Source organism: Mustela nivalis (genome assembly GCF_964662115.1).
Source record: "Mustela nivalis genome assembly, chromosome: 6".
Taxonomy (NCBI): Eukaryota; Metazoa; Chordata; class Mammalia; order Carnivora; family Mustelidae; genus Mustela; species Mustela nivalis.
In genome coordinates this window covers 105,776,289-105,798,281 of record NC_139025.1, presented here as the reverse complement: position 1 = coordinate 105,798,281, position 21,993 = coordinate 105,776,289, and the positions used below count along the sequence as shown (strand labels likewise).

At 40.5% G+C, this 21,993-nt stretch overlaps 1 protein-coding gene across 2 annotated transcripts in view; it reads right to left on the bottom strand.

Moving 5' to 3' along the window:
• RORA (RAR related orphan receptor A) overlaps positions 1–21,993 on the bottom strand; it is a 710,090-nt gene that overhangs the window by 94,113 nt on the left and 593,984 nt on the right. Inside the window, exon 1 of one of the 2 annotated variants that reach the window (XM_082733764.1) lies at positions 8,228–8,447. The exons of the other annotated variant lie outside the window; for it this stretch is intronic. Within the exon in view, the coding sequence (XP_082589890.1) occupies positions 8,228–8,258 (31 nt within the window). The 5' untranslated portion in view covers positions 8,259–8,447. Of the gene's footprint in view, positions 1–8,227; positions 8,448–21,993 lie in introns of those variants that run through there. 2 annotated transcript variants of the gene reach the window in all.

Genomic DNA, 21,993 nt, shown 5'->3' with positions numbered 1-21,993 from the left:
TGTGGCTTATTTGTAAGGAAATCCTGTTCACACGTGATGATTGGCTTTATCTAATTACAGTACCATATCATTCTGTGTGTCGCAAATTCTCCTTTACTTTAAATGGCATATTGCTCACAAAAGCTGCAGACCTCTAAGAGCAACGGTCTTAAAGCAGCCGTCTCTGGCTAAGCGTGGCTGCCAATCTCCCAGTACATTTTTTAGGTGCTGATTCATGGCTTACAAGACACAACTGGGAGGAAGGGGGGGGGTCTCAGCTCTATAAAAGCACACAGGTGGGCCCTGTAGAACCCAGCACACAAGAGGCACTTTACAAATTTATTTAACTTTAATTTAATTAAATTTACAAATTTATTTATTTATTTATGCCCTGTGTTCTGCACAAGATTTGACGTGAAATAAACAAATAAGAGAAATAGCAACTGAAAAATGAAAATAACATTCTATGAAAAAGAGATTATTTGTCATGTGGTGAAAGAATCACACTCCTAGGCGGCATAGTTTAAAAAACGGTTTGCTTCAATAACTGATCTGAAACTTAACCACAAGTCTTCACTTCTGAACCACTATCTTATTTCTATAATGGAAAAGTTTAAACAGCAGGTTCTCCTTGCTTCCCCCCCCCTCCATGTTTTTCACGTAAAGATGCAATTTCATCTTTCCAGTAGGAATAAGGAAGCACTGTCACCCTTTAAAATCTCAGTGATTACCCGTCATTATTACTATCCTGGTAAGTCCAACTCAGCTCCGAAGCCTTGAGTTCTTGAGCAATGCAAAATTCATGTAAACCTGTATTCTCATCCTTCTGCAAGGCATCATTTCCTTAAATGATATTAAAGGATCAATACTTATTTGTCTGATTCCAACCCAGAATCAGATAGTTTTATGATTGTTTCACACTTGATGTCACCGAAATCTGAGTCTGCATGCAATTCACTCGTATTATCTGCTTATCCTGAAAATTACAGAAGTGTTTTCTTATTTCTATTTTGTGCAGTGTTTTAAAGCATAAACTCTATACGATGTTCTAAAAACCTATGTAACACAGACCCTATATTTGCGGCAAATTGCTTACACTTAAATGAACCAAAAGACCACAGTCTTCATAAATCAAGTGGTTAATAGTTTTGCACCCATGTTTAAAACCATTTTATTGCTGAAAAAAGCTACAATAGTTTACTTCTTTCTAAATGTTTGCTTTTTTGGGAAAAAAAATGGCTCTGGATTTCAAAAGGGAAGATGCAAATCAAAATGACAATCTCTTTTTAAAATTTATTTGAGGTTTGGGGAACAGAATCAAGGTTGAAACTTAAAAAAAAATTACAAGATTACCGTAAAGGTCATAATAATTGTTTACTCACAAACCAAATCTTATTTACATCTTAAAATTTAACATGGAGCGAAAGAGAATTTTATAATTCAGCTTTAAAACTTCCCTTACTATCTTCCATGGAAACTTTGCAAATTCATTATCTCCACTACAGTTCCATTTCTAATAACCGTTTAAAACAATGCATTACTCTTTGGAATCTGATGAAGAATGCCCCACAGCAAGTGAGAAAATAATTTCAACCTTTGACCCCCTCCACTAGCCTGATGGGAAATTCACTGGCACCATTACGGCTCTCCGCGAATAAGTAACCACTAGAGGGCAGCCTTATCTCAGATCAGACACTTCTTTGGAGGAAAACACCTTATAAACGCTTCTCATGTTCCATTAATTGCTTTTAGAATATCTTTGATTTTCCTAGATATTTAATAGCCAACTTCAGTTCACCTAAAAGCATTTATAAATAGGTCAAAAGTCCACTTTCACAAATTACAATGATATTACACAGACCGCTCATGCGATGTCCTAAAGTTACAGCCTAGCCTATGCAGCTTTAAAAACTTAACACAAAATTCAAAAATCTTTACTCCTTACTACGTGGCAGGTTAAGTGCTAAATCAATCATACCACAACTAGTGCGCGGGTTCCACTTTTGGCAACAAAATTTCCAGAGGTTCTAGAGAAACTTAAGTATGCCTGAGGAAGAAAGAAACAGACCAAGATTGCGGGAAGACAGAAGGAGCGCAGTGGACAGGGACAGCAAATAGTAAGGTCAGAGTTGTGTGCGTTTCATACTATGAGGCTTCAAATAGCTGACAATCATTACTTGAAAGATGGATTAAATATGTTCTACACAGCCCCAAAAGAAAGCATCAGAATCGAGGGATTTAAAATACAAAGAGATTTGTGCTTGATGTAATAAGCAGAATTTTCTAATTCGAGATGGAATAAGCTATCTTGAACAATAGTGAGTTTCCCGTCATAAAAGGTGTTCAAGTAGAACCAGACAACCATTTGGCAGGAATGCAGCGGAGAACCAAATGCCAACAGGACATGTGTCTGAGTGACGGTTTCTTTTCTCCCCAAGACTCTATGAAATAATGTAGATTTGCTTTCACACTCATCTCAATCCAGTCAGCAGAAAAGTAAACACCCATCAAGAAATGAGCTTTTGCAGATCTATCTACTTGGAAACTTTTACTCTTGTGTGCTTTTCTAAAAGACAACAGATTTCTCAAGAGTACGTCCACAATCATGTCCCTTAGCTGTCATGGAAAAACCAGAACAGCACTCACAAGCCCAAGGCTTCATCAGCTTTCTACATAAAGGCATATTAAAATTAGAAGATACATTTATGAACGCACCCTTTGCCTAAAGATTAGTGGAACACATACAGATAAATCTCTAGCTCAATTCTATCATAATGGAGGTAGGTTATACAAGTTAGCTGTACCTCATAGTATTCTGTATTCTTTAGGAAGGTAAGGCTTACATTTCACCCAGATCCTCTTATAACAAGCAGACTTAATGAAAATCATGGATGAAGAGAGCTAATGATGAGCAAATAAGAATAACCCCATTTGTACCAAATTGATTTTATTAAATAGTAATTTAAAGATATTAGGCTCAGCAAAGCATTACATAATTGAATCTATTTTTTTCTCTTATAAATGCCAGAGTTATAATTTTCACTAACTAGAGACAAAGTTATATCCAGGGCATTTTCACAGCTTCCTCCAGGGGAGGCAGCATGAAAATAGTAGAAATTAGGGCTCTAGTCCTTGCTTCACCATTTATCAGCTGGAAGAGCTTGGCTAGAGCAACATAACCTCTATGGGCTTCACTTTTTTCCAACCAAAAACCATGAGAGTAATAGTGGCTTTCCACGGAGGATTAAATGAGACAAGAATGTTTGTAAAACATAAAGCACAAAACAAATATAGATTAACTCATCCAACTATGTATTTACGAAATGTCTAGTAAACTTCAGAGACAACACAATAAAAATCAAAGAATGAAATCACTAGCAAACCAAACCATAGGTTGGACATGGTTTTTCATACTCACAGGAACAAAGATTTTAAAATTATCACATTACCTCCTTATAATATGATGAGGGCTACCAAATGTCACTTTATTTTATTTTTTTTTAAAGATTTTATTTATTTATTTGACAGAGAACACAAGTAGGCAGAGAGGCAGGCAGAGAGAGAGGAAGAAGCAGGCTCCCTGCTGAGCAGAGAGCCCGATGCGGGACTTGATCCCAGGACCCTGAGATCATGACCTGAGCCAAAGGCAGCGGCTTAACCCACTGAGCCACCCAGGTGCCCCCAAATGTCACTTTAAAAAGAATATCCAAAAATAAGAGTTTTCAACTGTTTTCTCGCATATTGCACAAGGGCTAATAAATGCTATTATCAGTCTATTTAGACCTCTTTTCTCTGGACATAATGCTCTGACAATTTACAGAAAAAGCATGCATAGTAACAAATACAAAAAGCTCTGACTATGAATCTGTAAGTCCATGACTCAAAGTCTGGGCTGGAAGGGAGGTATCCTCAGCGGAGGATCTAGAAGGGGGGAGGGGAAATTTGTCAGTCTTTCCTCAGAGGGTCAATATGTGGTCTTTGAGATGATATCAAATGTCAATTCATACCTGTTGTCACTGGTGGATCTTTCCAAATTACCTTTTTTTTTTCAAAGCAGAGAAGCATACACATGGTGTAGCTGCTGATTCTGAGAGTCTAATTACTGTTTTAATACTTAATAGACATGAAATATATAGATTAAAGCCTTGATTTCTTACTAATAAGCACTATGAGTATTTAGAATGCATCAGAAAATATTTCTATGACGAGGTACTTAGATTTACTCCATGCAATGGGTTTTACTGATGACTAAAATAATTTAAGAGAATTATAAGAAAACTGAACTCTAACGCTACCTCTGCAGATCGATCTATCCATCTATCCAGTAACTTTTTCTCTCAATAAATGGTCATTTGTAAATATTATTTTCTTAGACACCCCTGAGCAAATTACAAAGTGGCTGGGTGTTACTGCAGGTCCTTTGCAATTATCTACTTGCTGATCTCATCCATTTCACCGTGGTTCACTTGGCTGGAAGGGAAAGGTGAGAGAAAACGGAGTGCAGTAAGAACTATTAATATATATTTACTAATTTATCCACTAGTTATAAAATAACCCCGAAGATATAAATCGTATTCATTCTATCTATCCATCTATCCATCCCTCCATCTATCGGAGCACTTCCATTTACAAATTGTATTATTTTATAACTGGGCAGCATCAAGAAATTACATGGTTTAATTCAAATTGAGGGCAAAGTGGTTTACTCGAGTATGATGTTGCTTTGTATTTCAAGTGATGTGATTCAAATATACAAAATCAAGAGGCTGCTCAAGAAAAGGGTGCTTTAAAAATATTGTCTATTTCCTAAAGAGTCTGAGCTCCCCCCTCCTCCCATGGACAGATGGATTCAGAGATCCTCTTTGTCTTTAAAAGAACTGACCCCTCTTGCCCGATGAACTCTGCCCGGTGGCACAGCCCTTTGCATTTTCTTCTTTCAAGACCCAGCCATCACCCTTCTCCCAATCCTACTCATCAAAGGTCACAAAAATGGGACAAAAATCCCTGCTTAAGGGATACCGCTGACAGGGTGCGTGAAAGCAGACCAGGGATAAAATTCACATTTCATTGGGTAAAAAGAAAGCCCAAGTTCTTCAAAACTACAAAATCAAATTTATGCGAGTTGGAACTACTACTAATCACCAACACACAAAATATTTTCAAAGCAAGAAGGTGAAGTTCTGCATTTGAATTGCACATGAATTGTGCTGGGGGAAGAATCTATTATGGGACAGAAATTCCCTGTAAGCCTTTCTCCACTCTAACTCCATTTACATGAGCATTGGCTGAGCACTCATGAAGCAAAGGAGTATATAATCTACGGAAACTGATGAAGCCCTTGCATTTCCTTTCAGCACTTGGCTGCTGCCTGACATTTGACCAATGCACTTTTATGATGAGCAGAACAAGTGCTCCCCTGATTCTAAATGTTATCGCTGGCTCTCTCTGTTTGCCCAAGAAGCAATCCAAATGGTATTGGAATTTTGTTGTTAATTAAACAAAAACAAAACTGAAGGATGAGACTAGAGTTGCTTAAATGAAGATTTATTACTTCTAAGCATAAAACTACTTTAAGCCTAAACTTATTTGACAACTAACGCAGAGGAAGGATTTTCTTCTTTGGTGAGTTCAAAAGGCCTGATTTAATGATGTTTAAAAAACCTAAGTAATCAGCCAACAAAGAGAATGTTTCTCTTTTATGGTCGCTTGTTCTCTCCTCCCCCATCCACATGCATACATGTACCAAAAAGCTATATTATAAAGAGTTTTTCTGTTTTGCATGAAAAATCTAATTATACAAACTCTCTTACATATGGAACCAATTTAACTATTAAAAATAAGAGGCAGTAGGGAAGTATTTAATATGATTCTGGGCCAGTTTTTTTCCCCTTAAATCTGATATGGAAACATTTACAGCATTCCTCATTTTCCCACAAACTATTTTTCTTCAGTTTAAATTTGCGCCACAGTGAGATAATCCCATTAAAACACAGGATGTGAAGATATTGGAAATGAAATATTCTAATTGTCCAGATGCATTCTATTTCTTTCTCTCTCACGCTTATAGAAAAAACTGCATTGCCAGTACTTCTGAGCTACTTTTCTCAAAGCACATTACTATGAATCTATTATCTAATGGCAGCCAGAGGTCACTCCAAGACAAATGTGTGGGCTAGAGCTTTTGGGGGATGTTGGTGGTTGTGTGATTCTCATGCTTATATTAGTAAGGGATAGTACCGAACTTTGTACTAGAGATACAAAAGCAAAATCCTTTGTACTGGAAAGCATCAACATTAGATTAAATATTAAAACATACTTTCCTTATTGTTTGGTGGTTACTCTTCATGAGGGGAAATAGTCTTGGGTTTTCACCCTTCCCCCAATCAACACAAATTATACAACATAAAATGGATAAAGACTGGCATTGACATCATCCAAAGAGCAAAATCCACTTTGCAACTTAAAGGGGAGGAAAAAAAAAAAACGCACACAAGAAAATGTCTTGACTACGAAGGCTATTTGAGTCGTTTTACTCTTACAGGATTAATAAAACGCAGGAAATAGCATAAAAGTTTTTCTGAGGGGGAGAGGAGGAGCATAGCTTTCTTTTACCAAAAAAAGTCGGTAAGACAAACATTTTTTTTCTTTACAAAATGATTTTAAGTGCTTAAGAACGTGTATCACATGGGAGGTTTTCCCTCCTTTATCAGTTGCTTTTTCTAAAAACGCTTAAATCCTGTTTTCTGAAAGCCACGAGGGAAAGATAGAAAATTTGCCGTGGGTACGTCGTATAGAGAAATTTCATCTTAAGCAGCTCATCTTAGTGTCCAGCACATTTCGGCCTGTTAATAATTAATAAAAGAGATGCCACCCAATCTCTAGTGAAGAAAGGCAAAGCTAGATGATCCGAAAGTAAACGCAGCTCGGATACCGAACTAGTGTCCTTCATCCCGGACTGCAACAAAACCTCAACCCACCAAACGTTCACGGCGCTCCCGGCGCCCGCACGGATGGGCAGTGCCCGCAGGACAGTCTGGATCTGCAAAAATGCTGCGCACCGGGTGCGCCGCAAACAGATGGGCTTCCAAATCCCCGCGGCCAGCGGCCGGGTCTGCGAGGCCCCTCGGGCAGATTATCTCCCGGGAGGAACCTGCGGGCGCACAGGCGGGCAACGTGCTGCCGGCTGAGCTTCTCCACGGCTGTTTGCAAGAGTCCTAAGAGCGCGACTTGGCTTCTCCGGGCCGCACGGGCGACTTCCTGCACACCTCCAAACTTTGGCTCTCCCAGGAGAAACTTCCCTGAGTTGGCTCGTTTCTTTGCCCCTCACCTGGGAAGCCCTCCAGTCGACCCTGTCTTCCACTAGTTCCCCCTGCCATTGCCACCGGCCTGCTCAGAAATCCTGACCAAGGCGGAAGGCCGGGCGGGGAGACTCGACCGCGACGAACCCGCGCGGGTCGGCCCTCACCGCCGTCTAACTTGCACGGCCGCCCGCGACTCCTGTGGGCAAGGTTGCCTCCCCACGTCCATCCACAACCCAAAGTATCAAAGCGGAGGTGCGCTGAGGCTGCGGCGGCAGCCCGGAGAGTCTTGGCACGTTCGAGAAGCCCGTCTCGCTCGGGCCCGGGCGCTTTCGGAAGTAGCCGCGTCGGAACGCAGGGCGAAACGGCCGCACTTTCCCCGCCCGCGGCCGCTCGGGCGCTCCGGGCCTCCGGGCCGCCACGGGGCGGGGGGAGGGCGGGAGGGCGCGAGGCCCGGGGCGCTGACCAGTCCCCAGAGATGACATCGCGTCCGCGCGCACGCACGGCCCGACCCGGCCGCAGCGCCTTCACTACGTAGGCCGGAGCTGTCCGGGGTGCGGGCCCTGGGGACCGACCGCGGGCGTCCCCGGCTTCCTCCGAGCTCTTCAGATCCTCCCCTCCCTTCCAGAAGCGCCGCGACTCCCAGCAAACTTTCTTCCGAGAGCCCCGCCGGGTTCCAGGCGGACCCGGGCTGCTGACAGGAGTCAGAGGGGGAGGAAGAGGGGGCTCCAGCCCGTGCGCCTTTGCCCCCTACAGGAGGCAGGCTGATCCCGCGGCCGGGCTCAGGTGGCGCAGCCACTGTGGCCCAGAAGGCCCTGGCGGGGCTCGGGCGCCCAGCCCGGGGCAGTACGTGCGCTCGGGCAGGCGCGCCCACCCCTCCCCCTGCGCGCCCTCCTCCCCGCCCCCCGGAGCAGCCAGCCCACCCGGCCCCGGCGGGGCTCCCGGCTCACCTTTCATCGCTGCGATCACAAAATACATCATTTAAGCCGCGGTGCGGAGAGCGCAGGGAGAGCCGATGGTCCGACCCCGGAGCCCCCTCTGCCGCCGCCGCGCCGCCGCCGCCCGAGCCACAGCAGCAGCTGCCGCAGCTGCCCGCCCGCCGAGAGCCATCCCGAGCCATAAGAGGCTCCATGTGACCGGCTGACATCACGGCCGCCGCTCTGTTTACACCGCGCCCCTCCGCTTCCTCCCCGGGCGGGAGGCGGGAGGCAGGCGCGCCCCAGCGCCGCGCCCCGCCCCGCCCCCGCGGGCAGGTGAGCGGCAGCGGCTCGGCGGGCGCACCCCAGCCCGGCGCTGCCCTGCCGCGCCCCCGGCCCGCGCCCAGGCCCCCGGCCTTCTCTTCGCCTCCCAGAGCACCTGTGGTCGCCAGGGTGCTCTCTCGACGCAGCGCCCCTCTGGACGCAGCGCCCCGCGGAACGCGCGCGCCTGGCCACTTTGTGCCCCCACCTGGTGGGGCCAGGGGCACGCAACCCCCCGCCGCTCTCCTGCTGCTTTTCCCGAGCCCCCCGGGACGTTAAATACTCCGGTTCGTCGGCGGAAAAGAGGGATATGGCCTGCGGGGTCATAGACATCCTCATTTCCCAGAGCGCCCCAACTCTGTTCGGAAAGGGGGGCCCATATGGATCCGTGCAGCGCGTGTCACCCGGGACCTTGCGGGCGAGTGGAGTGAGTGCCTTCTAAGTCTTCCATGGGAGACTTGGCCTGGGCAGGGGGACCTCCGCCCACTCAAATGTTGGTAATCTCCAGCACACCAACTTCACCAAAGGTGTCTGTTTACACCTCTCTCTTCCCCCAGGAACACTGTTACCTGGAAGGAGAGCTGAAAACTATGTGAATATCCTAAATGATAATCCAATCGCCAGCCAACATGAGCCACTAAATTCCCAGACTCTTCCATATCCATCATTCTCTCCAGGGAACCCATCTACAGGTGGGAAAGATTCTACTTTTTACACCCTAAAGATGAGATATTGTGCCACTTTGGGGAGGAAAACAAAAATACCTATATAAAGGTAAACTTTGTGAATTCTCACTTAAAATTAAAACTTAATTCCCTCTGAACTTTGAAGCTTAATTCTTTTTACTGGCCTATGGAAACTTAAATCTTGACAGTATTACTAGATGAATCTCTTGAGGATGAATTTCAGATGCTTCATACCCAGAGCCTGCATTATTTAAAACTTTGCTGAATGCTCATAACATTGACCACAACAGGAAAAAAAAAAATCTCAAAAGCCCAGTTTACATACCTGCTACTGTTACTTCACATCACTTCAATTTTCCTTTCTTTTCTAATGGTCTGTATTTCCATTTACAACTCAAAATATTATATAGTTATTAACTGATGACTTCATGCTGATTATATTACGAGAGTCCTAGCATTTTTTCCCCCATAAAACAGTTGTCCTTGTCCTGAGTTGTGCTATGATTTAAAATACAGTGAGACAATCAGCTCTGTAGAAAACTAGGATTCATATACTCCCCACAATCCCCAGCCTCCCTTTCAAGGCAAAATTTACACAGTCCTGATTTAGAAGGTCAGAAATCAAGACATAGCTTTATAAAAGTTTGGTTTCAGCTAAAACCATCCTAAAGTTTTTCCTTTAGGTTTTTTCTTTGTTTAATTTCAATTAAATTAGCCAATTTATAGTACATTAGTTTCAGATGGCGTGTTCAATAACTTACCAGTTGCATATAACACCTAGGACTCATCACATCACATGCCCTCCTTAATGCCATCACCCAATTACCCCATCCCCCTACTTTACATTTTTTTCAAATAAAACTACAAAAATAAGAAATTATGAAAGTGGGAAGCCAAGACCTACCCATGTTAATTCAGCTGTCCAGCCATAGCAAAGTGGACAAGAGTTTCAAATGAACCAACCATACCCACTGATGTTTACAATTATGAAATTAAATCACACCACCTTCCCATGATGCAACTGTATCTCCCAATGAGGCAACACCCCTCAGTTACATTGACACCATCCTTCATATTTGGTTCTTGATTTCCCCTAGTCCTAAGGACTTTATAACAAGGAAAAGTAAAGCCAAGCTATCCAGTAGGTAGGTCCCAGGTACAATTTTCTTTCCGTTGTACCGCTGAAGGATGGAAAGACATCAGTGATTGCATGCTTCTAGGTATGCTCTTCATATTCCCTGCAAATGAATCCAGATACACAACTCTGAAAATTCACAGTGTTACTTTAAAACAGTATCCTGTTTTAGAAAACAATGCTTTGAAAATGAGCAAATCCATTAGCTCTAGCCTGCCTGTCAGACATCTGACTCCAAGGTAAATAGTCTTACATTACTAGTAATCGGTATTTATTTCCAGACCATTTCAAATGAAATCGGTAATCGGGAATGACATGTAACGTGACATGTGTGCTCCTGCAATTACAAGTAGTAGAATCAGTCATCCTATAGATATGTCCCCAATAGAAATATAATCTCATAATACTTATTTGAGATATTTACACATTTATTCAACAAAGACATTTCCAGGATAATGTAATACTGACCTTAGCCTTTAGAAATGTGTTTCATTCTGGTCCTATAAATAATGAGCAACAGAATTTCAGATATTAAGTCTTAACCTTCCTGTGTGGCTAGATGCTATTTGTAATACATGCCTCTATTAAATGTCTTCAGCTTTTAACCCAGGGTACAATATTGTTCTTTATATTAACATAAAGCTCTCATGAAACTTTGAAAGTAAAAATGAGAGCTGTTTAAAACAAAACAACCTTGAAGTACAAACTTTCTATGAAATTATAAGTCTTCCACCAAATAAATCAGTCAGGAACGAAAGGATCCATAACCCCTCTGATACCACCAAATTTGAACCCTAAACGATGCACATTTCTGTGCAAACTTTTACCAAATATATATTAACATGTAGGAATAATTATTTGGAGTCTAATAAAAAAGATTTTCAGAGTACCTACTATGGGGGAGAAACAGTATTAAGTAATATATTCTTTCCACTTAAAATTTTTTTACCAAGTGTTCTGAAAAGAAAATAGAAAAAGAGTATTGCTTACATGAAGGTAATTACACAGGATGGGAATTCTTTACCATGAATAGAGTTACGTTACACATTACGTTTTTATTCAAATGTTTCTATTGGCTGATCTCAGAAAAGGAAGGTACCCTGCATACTTATAAACACATGTAATTCATTTCAGAGTCCTCCAGACCTGTAACAGCCCCACATGGGGTCCCTATATACTGGATTTCACATTTGATCTGTCACTTAGCAAGAAAGTGGAGAGACACTTCTGGTGCCAGGTTGTTCCCAAATGCCTATGTGAGGAAAGCCTGCTATATTTCTACAGGATATCTGGACTGGAATGTAATCAGTAAATTGGTGCCAATCTTCCCACTTTCAGAGATTAAATAAAGAAATGATACTTTATGAGGGTATATTTGATTTTCCACCAAATGAGGTTTGGCATACCGCACTGAATCACACTAGAATGCTGCTGTTAGGGAGAATGGCAAACCAATGGACCAAGACATTTTTCTTGAGTGGGCAAGGACCTCCTAATATAAGATGATTTCAATGTTTGCGGCTGCACGTGAGAGAGGATTTTGGCTCTGTATCTCACCCAGGCCCTGCTTCTCCCTCTCTAGTGTGTGGCAGCCTGCTAATTCAATTAATTTCTTTCTAGCAGAACAAGAAAGGGATCAGTGAAAGGTTAATGTGGTCCTAGGCAGCTTGATTCAACCGAATTCTTAACCACCACTGCACTGTGATCTGTAGGACTTGGGCCATTCTGACCGACACAGAGCCAGAGGAGCAGGTCTCCTGTGGACCGGACAGGGTCAGGCCCAGAGAGTTCTAAATAAGACTACTTGGAAAGCTACATAGAAGGCACAGACTTGCTTAATTTTTCTGGAAGGAGCCAGTGTCTCATAAAGGAACATTTTTTTTTAATGGCATAATATTGGTGAGATCTGGAAACCAGGGGTGACAGAGAGGCCCCCTTATTAATGAGTGGAAGGGTCAGAAGATGAACAGATGAATATAGCTCGCTTGCCACTCGTGATTTTAAAACAAATGTAGATGTCGGTGTAGATGTACATGTGTGTATGCTTACACATAGTCCATGAAATATGGTAAAATACACTGTACTTTGGTGGCAAGAGATAGCTTCAATTATACACATTCAGACACACAGGCACACACATTTCACATTATCAAGCACATTCACTGAATGTGTGTAATGTGCCTGCTATTGTGCTGGAGAATCAAACAAGAACAAGCTCACTAATCAGTTGACCTTGGCTCTGGATACTGTAGAGAAGTCAGCTCCCTGAGTCATCTGAGCAACCCTAAAGGAAGGCAGTGTCTGGTTGCCCACTGAAAAGATGTTTGCACAGCACTTTGCCCCTCACAGTTGACAGACGGCTCCAAATCATTAGTGTGGTTATTAGTGTAATGAGATGTTAGAGGTGAAAGATTTGGCTGGATTGAGACAATGGTGAAGGGATTCTGAGATTTCTGGAACCACATATCTCATACATCTATTGGGAAATTCAGGAACTGGCAGATGTTTTGTAACTGACACAATGAGGGGAAGGGTGAAGTTCACAGGCATACAGATGTGAGCAACCTCCATGAAATAGGTAGGTAGCAGGTGTCTTACTACAGACACACACACACACACACACCTGCCAAGGCAGCAAGGAAGGAGATGCACATCAGAGGCCTAAAGGACCTCTGTGACTTGTGTTCCCATGGGGTGTTCTCACCCCACTCCTGCAGAGGGCAGGGGAACAGGCTATTCAGGAAATCATTTTTTTAGTTAAAGGAATATGACAACTAGAAATAAACTCAAAACCTGGAGCCTGGGTTCAAGTTTCACACTTAACTAGCTGTCTACGGCTCCCTGGACTAGTTATTTCACTTCTCCGGCCCCTTCCCTGTAAAATGAAGGAATGGGAACAGACACTGAAGTGCTCCCGCAACTCAAACATCCCACAACTACATTCACGATCACATCCTACCACTTCTTAGGAACTTCTGCTGCACCACATCAACTTACCTCTGCAAGGAGGCTTCTTTGTATCACTGAACTCTGCCGTATGGTCAAACGAGCTCTCACATTAGACAAAGCTGGGCCCCAAACCAAACTTTATCCCACTCATTAGCTGAGTGATTTGAATAAATCTTTGTTTCCTCATATGTGAAATAAGTCTGGTGGAGTCTTGATAGGCCATTGCGAGGATTAAACAACTTAAAGAAAGGATAGAGTGATTACCTCTTAGTAGGGCTTATGAGTGGAAATACCATCACTACCCCCACTAGCTCCTACATTGTTGTACACATAGAGCCTGTGCTTGGCATAAATTACTGATCTTAATAAAGCTTGTGTTGGAATGACTAATAGAAAGCACATTTGCTAAGTTTTTTACAATTTTAAAACTGTGTGTATGTGTGCGTATGTGTATTAAACAAGCATTTATTAAGTACCTGCTAAGTATTGGGAATATGAAGATGAGTACAAATTAAATGATCCCTTGTTCTAACGGGTCTTGGTCTCACTTTCTTAGGTCTTATCTCCTGTAAGAGCGGGAGCTCCCATCCAATACAGAATGTAAACATCTGTGTGTCATAATTTAAAGAATGTGCGCCAGGACATGAAGAGGGAAAGAAAAAGATTAAGACGTCAGACCTTCGCTCAAGGAGCTTACCATCTAGCAGGCACGTGAATGCCACACTTACAATGTAAGGCAGAAACAATGTTCCAGAAATAAGGTGCTATGTAAGCCAAGAGTAAGAGGAGGTACTTTGTGCAGGGTTAAACTTAAATTTTATGAGAAGAAGAACTTGATGGAAGAGGTACCACTTGAATTACACTTTGAAAGACAAATCTAGTGGCTAGAAAAAGGAATAAAGAACATCTTAACAGGCGGGCAGAATGCAGATGAAGATACAGAGAAAGAAAATGCCTCTCTTAAGAAGCTAGTAGTGAAGGTTCACAGCAACATACAGCACATATAGACGAGGAATAGAGAAAGCTCACAATGTAGGTTGTTACTATCTCTTCTGCTTTTCCTCACAGTGCCTAGCACAGACCTTTGCAAACCATATACATTCAAAGAATAAGTTTTGAAAAAATAATCGAGGGCAGAACAAGAGAATTGCACTTTAGAAAATAAATCTCTTTGCTGCTCACCCATTTCATAGTCTTATTGTAAGGATTAATAGTCGGTTTGATAGTCATAAAGTTAAATTACACTTAATAAAACACACAGAGCAAAAGAGTTCCACATCACAGCACACAGAGGAAGAATAAAACTGGAAATGGGTGTTATTTCCACAGAGTGAAACGCTAAGCAGGACATTTTAGGATGAACAAGATAAATTGAATATTATTTGATTCTGTATCTCATCCTTTTAAGTTCTGAAAATTATCTGCGACAGTTCTATTAATATAGATGCTTTGTATATGGGCCATTTTTTATTTTTTAAGAAGTATCTTAAAAATACATTTTCAAATAATGGAGAAAAGATAAGCAGTTACAGATGGTTCTCTCTATTTTTGTCATGCATGATCAAGGGCTGAGGAGTACGTGGGCTTCATTGGGAAATCCGAGTCTCGCAGCGAGGAGCATTCCAGGAGCAAATGCTGGCATTATTTTGCTTTCGCGGAGAAAATATGTTTCTGTTCAGTCAGGCAGAGTAATCAATTATTCTGCATTATGAAATACTCATTTTATTACTATTGACATTTCAGACAGTGGTGCCACATGTCAATAGTCGTTCGGAGGCTCACATTTAAGCTCCAGCTTATAGGATGGGATTTGTTTGGCTGACAGCATTTGATCAGAAGTCTCTTCGCTGCTCTCAGAAGTAACCTATTATTTATGTCCAGTCCTGCACTGGGGCAATATGCTCTGAGTACTGAAACAAGGATAGATTTGGGTATGCTCCTCTGTCGTATTAAGAAATGTTAAAATTCTTCTAAATATGTTCGGCTCACATTTAAAAAACATCAGTGCTCCTCTCTTCCATTTTGTAAGACAGAGGTAGATTAAATGAAGCATTCAACTCAGAAGACTCCAAAATTCACATTCGATTTCGAGTATCCACTGAAGCCTTATGTCCCCAAAGATAACTTTCCAAAATCAAAGGGGCTTTTCGATAATTACACAACACTGTTGTTGCTTCTTTTACCTCTCCTATTGGTTAACAATACCTTGAGACTTACTCTGTGGTAGGCACTGATACTCTTTTTAACATTTACCCCGAACTCTCTTTTTAGAGATAAGAAAACTGGAGCACAGAGAAATTAAGAAACTTGCTGGGAACAGAAGGCTAAAAAATGGTGGAACCTTAAGAACAACCTTTGTAAGTGGGTTCTAGGGTATGCACTCTTAACCATTATGCTATGACTCTCAAAATTTTAAAAACATTTTCTCTGATTTGAGCATTCCTCAGTATTTTGAAAATGGCAAGCTGACTTCGTCAGGAATCAAAAATTACTACCCTAATAAATTTTAGGCATGTGTGCGAGAAATTCTTTTATCACTAGTTCCTATAATTGAGCAGGGTTAGCATGTGTCATTATGAATTATTGCACAATTTAGTAAATTATTTAATTACTTACTAATGAAGAAGCATACTGTACACAGTTGTAATTATCTTATTTGAAAACAATGTTGCCATTTGTACATTTAAGAAACACCTGCCACATATTAACTCTTAAGGGGAATTCTTTCTTTTTTTGGAATAATTAAACAACCCTAAATATTGGTAATGGAATGTCCAATAGGGCTTCAAGGAAACTAAAAACTACAAAAGCCAACACTGCACTTCTAAAAGACTTCAAAGAACACATCTGTTAAAAACATTAAAAATAGTAATTTTGTAGTTCACCCTCTTCTACTGAAAAACCATGAGATAGGGATATTCATTGATTTAGCTTTTCCAAATCATATCACTGACGCTCTTTTCATAGTTTTTGCAACATATCATATAATACAGCATTTCCTTTACCTATTCAATCATCCATACCAAATGGATGGTATAATGGTATAATAATCTTAAGCACAGGCACTTAATTTTCAATGCAATTTGAATAAATTGTTGTCCACATGTGTTGATTATAGTCATGCATGGCCCTGTTATTTATACAAAGACATCGTATGTATATGCCTTTTAGATGTTTTGACAACAAATATTAAATACAGATTAAAGTAATTTTTAAAATGTCATAATACAAGTAAGAAAGAGTGACTTATTTAGGTAAGTGATGGTACACATTATTGAGAAACTACTGATAAATATTATTGAATTTGTTGTAAAGGCTTAAGTACACATAGTAATAGCCTCAGAAACCCCAACTTGCTCATTCTTCCAAAGGCAGGGTACATATTCTATGGTGAAGGGGACTTTTATAAGCTAGAATGTATACATCTTTGCTCCTTGAACTATAACAGAGGGAAAGTGACAAAGCCATTGTAAAGAAGGAAGAATAAAAAAGAGAAATACCAGAACTGGAAGACACTCACAAAGGTCAGGTGGTAGGTCTTACTGCTTCCAAGGATGTGAGCAGTTCACCACCCATGTCTCAAAGTTGCCTACGTTACATAACCACATATAAGCAAGATAAGCAATAGTATATTTTTTCTAATTTCTTGTTTTCTTCTCTATTATCCTAAGGTCAAAATGCCATCGAACTGGGTAATTCAAATCAAACAGAAGTTTTGCCCTCCTATGAAATATGCATATATTAGAAGTATAGTATAGACTGCAGATGTCACCGCTTGTCAAACAATCAGTAAAGGATGGTTTCCTGCAACCAGTAAGAACCAGGTTAAAACAAGAGAAAAGGGGCGCCTGGGTGGCTCAGTGGGTTGAGGCCTCTGCCTTAGGCTCAGGTCATGATCCCAGGGTCCTGGGATTGAGCCCCGCATCGCATCGGGCTCTCTGCTCTGCAGGGAGCCTGCTTCCCCCTCTCTCCCTGCTTGCCCCTCTGCCTACTTGTGATCTCTGTCTGTCAAATAAATAAATAAAATCTTAAAAAAAAAAAAAAAACAACCCAAGAGAAAAGAAAAGGTGTTTTATATATTCATAGCATCCACTGCTCAGTGACATGAATTACACAGTGTTTATTTTATACTAACAGTGTGTTATCACATAGAACTATAGTAAAACACATGGAGTATCTTTGTTTTAATGGCATTTCTTCCTTCCTTTCTTTCTTTTTTTTTGCTTTATGGAAACACAGCATCCAGTGCTATGTTAGTTTCAGGTGTACAACATAATGATCAGCAATTCTATACGTTACTCAGGGCTTACCATCATAAGTGTCATCACCAGATGTTTTTCCATCTTATTGTCTACATTCCCTATAATGTACAAGACAGTGTTTTCTGATGTTATTGGGGCAAAATAGAATAAGTGTATTTTGATTCATCATTCAAATCTCATCATTTTCACCTCTTTTTAAAGTATAATTTACATATATAGTAATACACACTCTTTTTAGTGTAAGTTCTTCGAGTTTGACAAAGGTATTAGTTGAATTAGCACCAAGTTCCATCTCCTTTCCTCCCAGATTCCTCTCTGCTCGCCTGTAGCTAAATTTCTTCCCTTCCCTAAACCCAGGCAACCACATAACTGTTTTCTATCCCTATCGTTCTGCCTTTAAATAATATCACTTAAATGGAATAATATATTATGTAGTTTTTTGTCTCTGGTTTCTTCTACTTGGCATGACACATTTCAGGTACATCCCATGTTGCTGAGCCTATCAATAATTTGTTACTTTCTATTGTTCAGTAATAGTCCATCCCACAGTTTATTCCTTGCCTAACTGATGGACACTTAGGCTGGTTCCATTATTTAACATTTACAAATAAAGTTGATAACATTCACGTACAGGCTTTGTGTGAATATATTTTTCTTTCACTTGGGTAAATGTCTAGGAATAGAACTGCTAGCATGTATGGGATATAGAAGTTCAATGATAATAAATGCCAAATGGTTTTTCAGAGAAGCTGTGCCATTTTGCATTCCTATTAGCAATGGTCTCAGAGTTCTAGTTGTCCTGAACTCGCACCAGCACTTGGTGGTGTCAGCTGTCTATCTCCCTAGTGTCTGTTCTTGTTATTTCACATCCTTAGGTTCTATAAAGTCACTAGGACCACTGAAGTGGCAAATATTGAATCACTGTCTCTAGAGGAAAGAGAAGGTTAGGTTCCTGTGAGCCTGTGCTCATAACATTTTTGTCAACTCATCAATAATAACCTTGTTTTCTGTGTATTTGTTTAAAGACACTTTATTTGATGGATATTATTGGGCCACTAGCATTGGACTCACAGCCAGCATTCTTGAATGAGACTTTTCTAACATTTATTTTCTTTGTAAAGCCCATCACAGCCTTCTTGTACTTGAAGACACCAGCGAGGACTTTAGCTGTATGCTTGAGCGCCATTTTAAATAGTAAGATCACCAACAAAAAGCACAAAAATTATGAAAATGCAGTACTACTTACAATGTGAAAAGGACACTTATTCACAGTATGAGAGCTGAGACAAGAAGCCAGAGCTCTGCCTCATCACACCTTAGGTGGGTACATGTATCATGATACTCCACCCTTGGGAACAAATCTGAAAATGGCAGCTAGCATTGATTTGGGGGTCATGAACCAATTTTAGTTAGTAGGCAAATTTACAAATACAGAATCTGCCAACAATGAGAATCAACTCTGTCTATCCATCTCTGTATGTATGCTCATCTATCTACCTACCTATTTATCATTTTTGCCATCCTACAATCTCAGTCCAAATGTCACTGCCTTCAGGAGGTCTTGGACAAACTGCTAGCCTCCATCAGAAGAGCTTTCGGTTCCCACTGGCATCCTGATCTTCCCTTTCCATAAACCTGATTCTTCATGCCATTCCCCCCGGACCCCTGGTACTCATTTGTTCTCCTTTATGTCTTCTTTCATGGACTCTAGACTTAGAGGGAGGGAAGACATCTGTCTTACTCAGCTTTGTATCTCTGGTAACACTAAGACTTAGCACAGTGCCTGGCATATATTAGATGATGGATAAAGATTCGTTGAATAGATGAATCAGACGTGCTACCATTGCGCCACGAGGTCACATGATTTGTTGAATAGATGAATACTTCTTTTGAAAGCAGCATGTGTGGTGGACAGAGCACTGGAAAATTTGACTTCTTATCACAGTTCTAATACCTTGTGGCTATGTGATTGGCAATACGTTATTTAGAGTCCTCAAGCCTCGGTTTCCTTGTCTATAAAATTGGAAAAATAGTACTTATCCGGGCAGCTGGGTGGCCCAGTCAGTTAAGCTCTCGACTTTAGCTCAGGACATGACCTCAGGGTCCTGGGATGGAGCCTGGTGTGGGGCTCCCTGCTCAGTGGGGTGTCTGCTTGTCCCTCTGTCTCTCCCCTTGCTTGTGCTTTCTCTCTTTCAAATAAATAAAATCTTAGAAAAAAAAAAGAAATATAATATCTATCTTTCAAGATTTTTAAAGACTATAAAGGTAAGACAGTAAACATTAGAACTGTTCATATCTGGCACAGGTGATAACCAGTAGTCATTGGAATAGAGTGGTTTATGAGACACAACCAGATGTTTAGAACTACATGAGCGACATGAACTATACTAATGAAAAATACGAAGAGTGAGTTTATTTAGCCGCCTGGAGAGTACCAACTCTTCATACATTTAGTGGTATGTACTCAGGAAACTCAAATAGTTTGGAGAATTCTTCACTTTAGAAGTAGATGTTTTCTGATTCTATCCATTAGCCCTGCTCCTCAGGATCAAGGTTATGTACATCATATACCCTATGAATATGTCTTCACAAGAGCTGATGATTTATCTGTTCCATTTCAAAAATATTTTTTGAATATTTGAAAGTGATTCTTCAATAATACAACTAGAGTTTGTATTCTCTGAAAACAAGATTTTTTTTCCTCTTTCAAACACTCCTGATAAAACAAAGAATGAAACACAGTTAATAAGTGTATTATGATTCTACCTGAAATATTTTCTTAAAAAGATCTATTATGTCCCTAAGGTTTTGAGGGAACAAAAATCAATAATTTCTTTTCTAAGATTTTATTTTTAAATAATTTTTATACCCAACATGGGGCTCAAACTCGCAACACTGAGATCAAGAGTCGCATACTCCACTGGCTGAGCCAGCCAGGCACCTCCAATATCAATAATTTCTATAAAATCATCTCAATCCCCCCATGTGCAACTAAGGGCAATAATATAATATAAATGGCAAAATGCGGTGGAAAAGAAGCTGTATAAATAAAGCCGTGGTTACATCACTGAAAATGTATACATATGATTGCCTTACAAAATTATGATGATCAGATATGATTAAGTGACACCGAATAAGATTATTGGTCTTCAGTACATGCAAAACATGATGATTCACTAACAAAGGAAGCTAATGGTAGGGAGGGAGAGGTGTTACGTGTGTGCATTTGATTACACAGCAGAACAGATAGGCAAAACCTCAGAATCAAGAATTATTATTTTAGGCGAAACCTGATTGTTTCCTAACTTACATTTATGTTAATTTTTCTTGAGACTACATTCTTTAAACACATGTGTTCTTATAGAGAACATAACAACAGATCTAAATTAAACCTAGGGTTTAAAACATCATTTGCCGACAGGCATCCTGCAAGTGTTTTCCACAGAAACTCATCACTTCCGATTATTTCCAGGCTATTTTAAATGATCTTGGACAGGGCTACTGATTGACTTGTCAGGGAGCAGGAAAACATTATGACACCACTTCTCCAGATTTCTTCCTCCAACATGAAATATTTGGGATCGTTCTAATAGAATTAAAGCTAGTTTAAGAACAAGTTAAGCTTCACTTTAAAGCTTTCAGTTTTAACTGGGGGAATGCTTCTAACATATGGCAGCTGGGCTCTGACTCACAGCAACCTTCAAATTCTGGCCAAAATGTCTGTTTCCTGAGATTGTGTCTGATAAAGCCTGTGCATTCCTGGTGGGGCTCAGCAGGCATTCAATAAATGCTATTGTTGGAATGAATGAATGAATTAAAGGGATTCTAATTATGAGTTACAAATTCCTCCACCAGCAAAATAATCCCATAGGAAAGCTGCGATGTACTTGGAATTCAGATCTAGGAAGAATTCACTTTTCGGTTCCTTTACAATTTTTTTTTTTTAATCATTTATGCTCAACTTGGTCTTTCTGATTTTTTTTTTTAAACCGAAGTGTGAAAAGCACATAAGCATTTTCCAGAACATGAGAGACAAGTATAGTTCTTAGAAAGTTTCATTTGTATGTAGCTTGTGCATGATAATTATTTTTAAATCTCAGTTAATCATCAGATATTTTCTGGGAACAGACTGTGGGTGAGGCATCGTGCGAGAGATTGGAAAAAGGAAGTAAAAAAAGTCTTACCCTTGCTTACACACCAAAAATCATCATTAAGACTAGTAGAAGGGATGCAGCTTCCAGTTTATCCACAAAGTAATACTAAATCAGAACTATTAAAGAAGTATAAATATTTACTCCAATGCTTTTCATAATTAGAGGCCTTTGTCAGAAGTATTAGGACATGGAGCATGGAAGAAGACAAAACAGAAAGAAAGATCTGCAACGATACCGCTAACAATTTCAGGACTAAAGTTCATATCTGTTCTTAAAAAGTCTCTCGGGCATT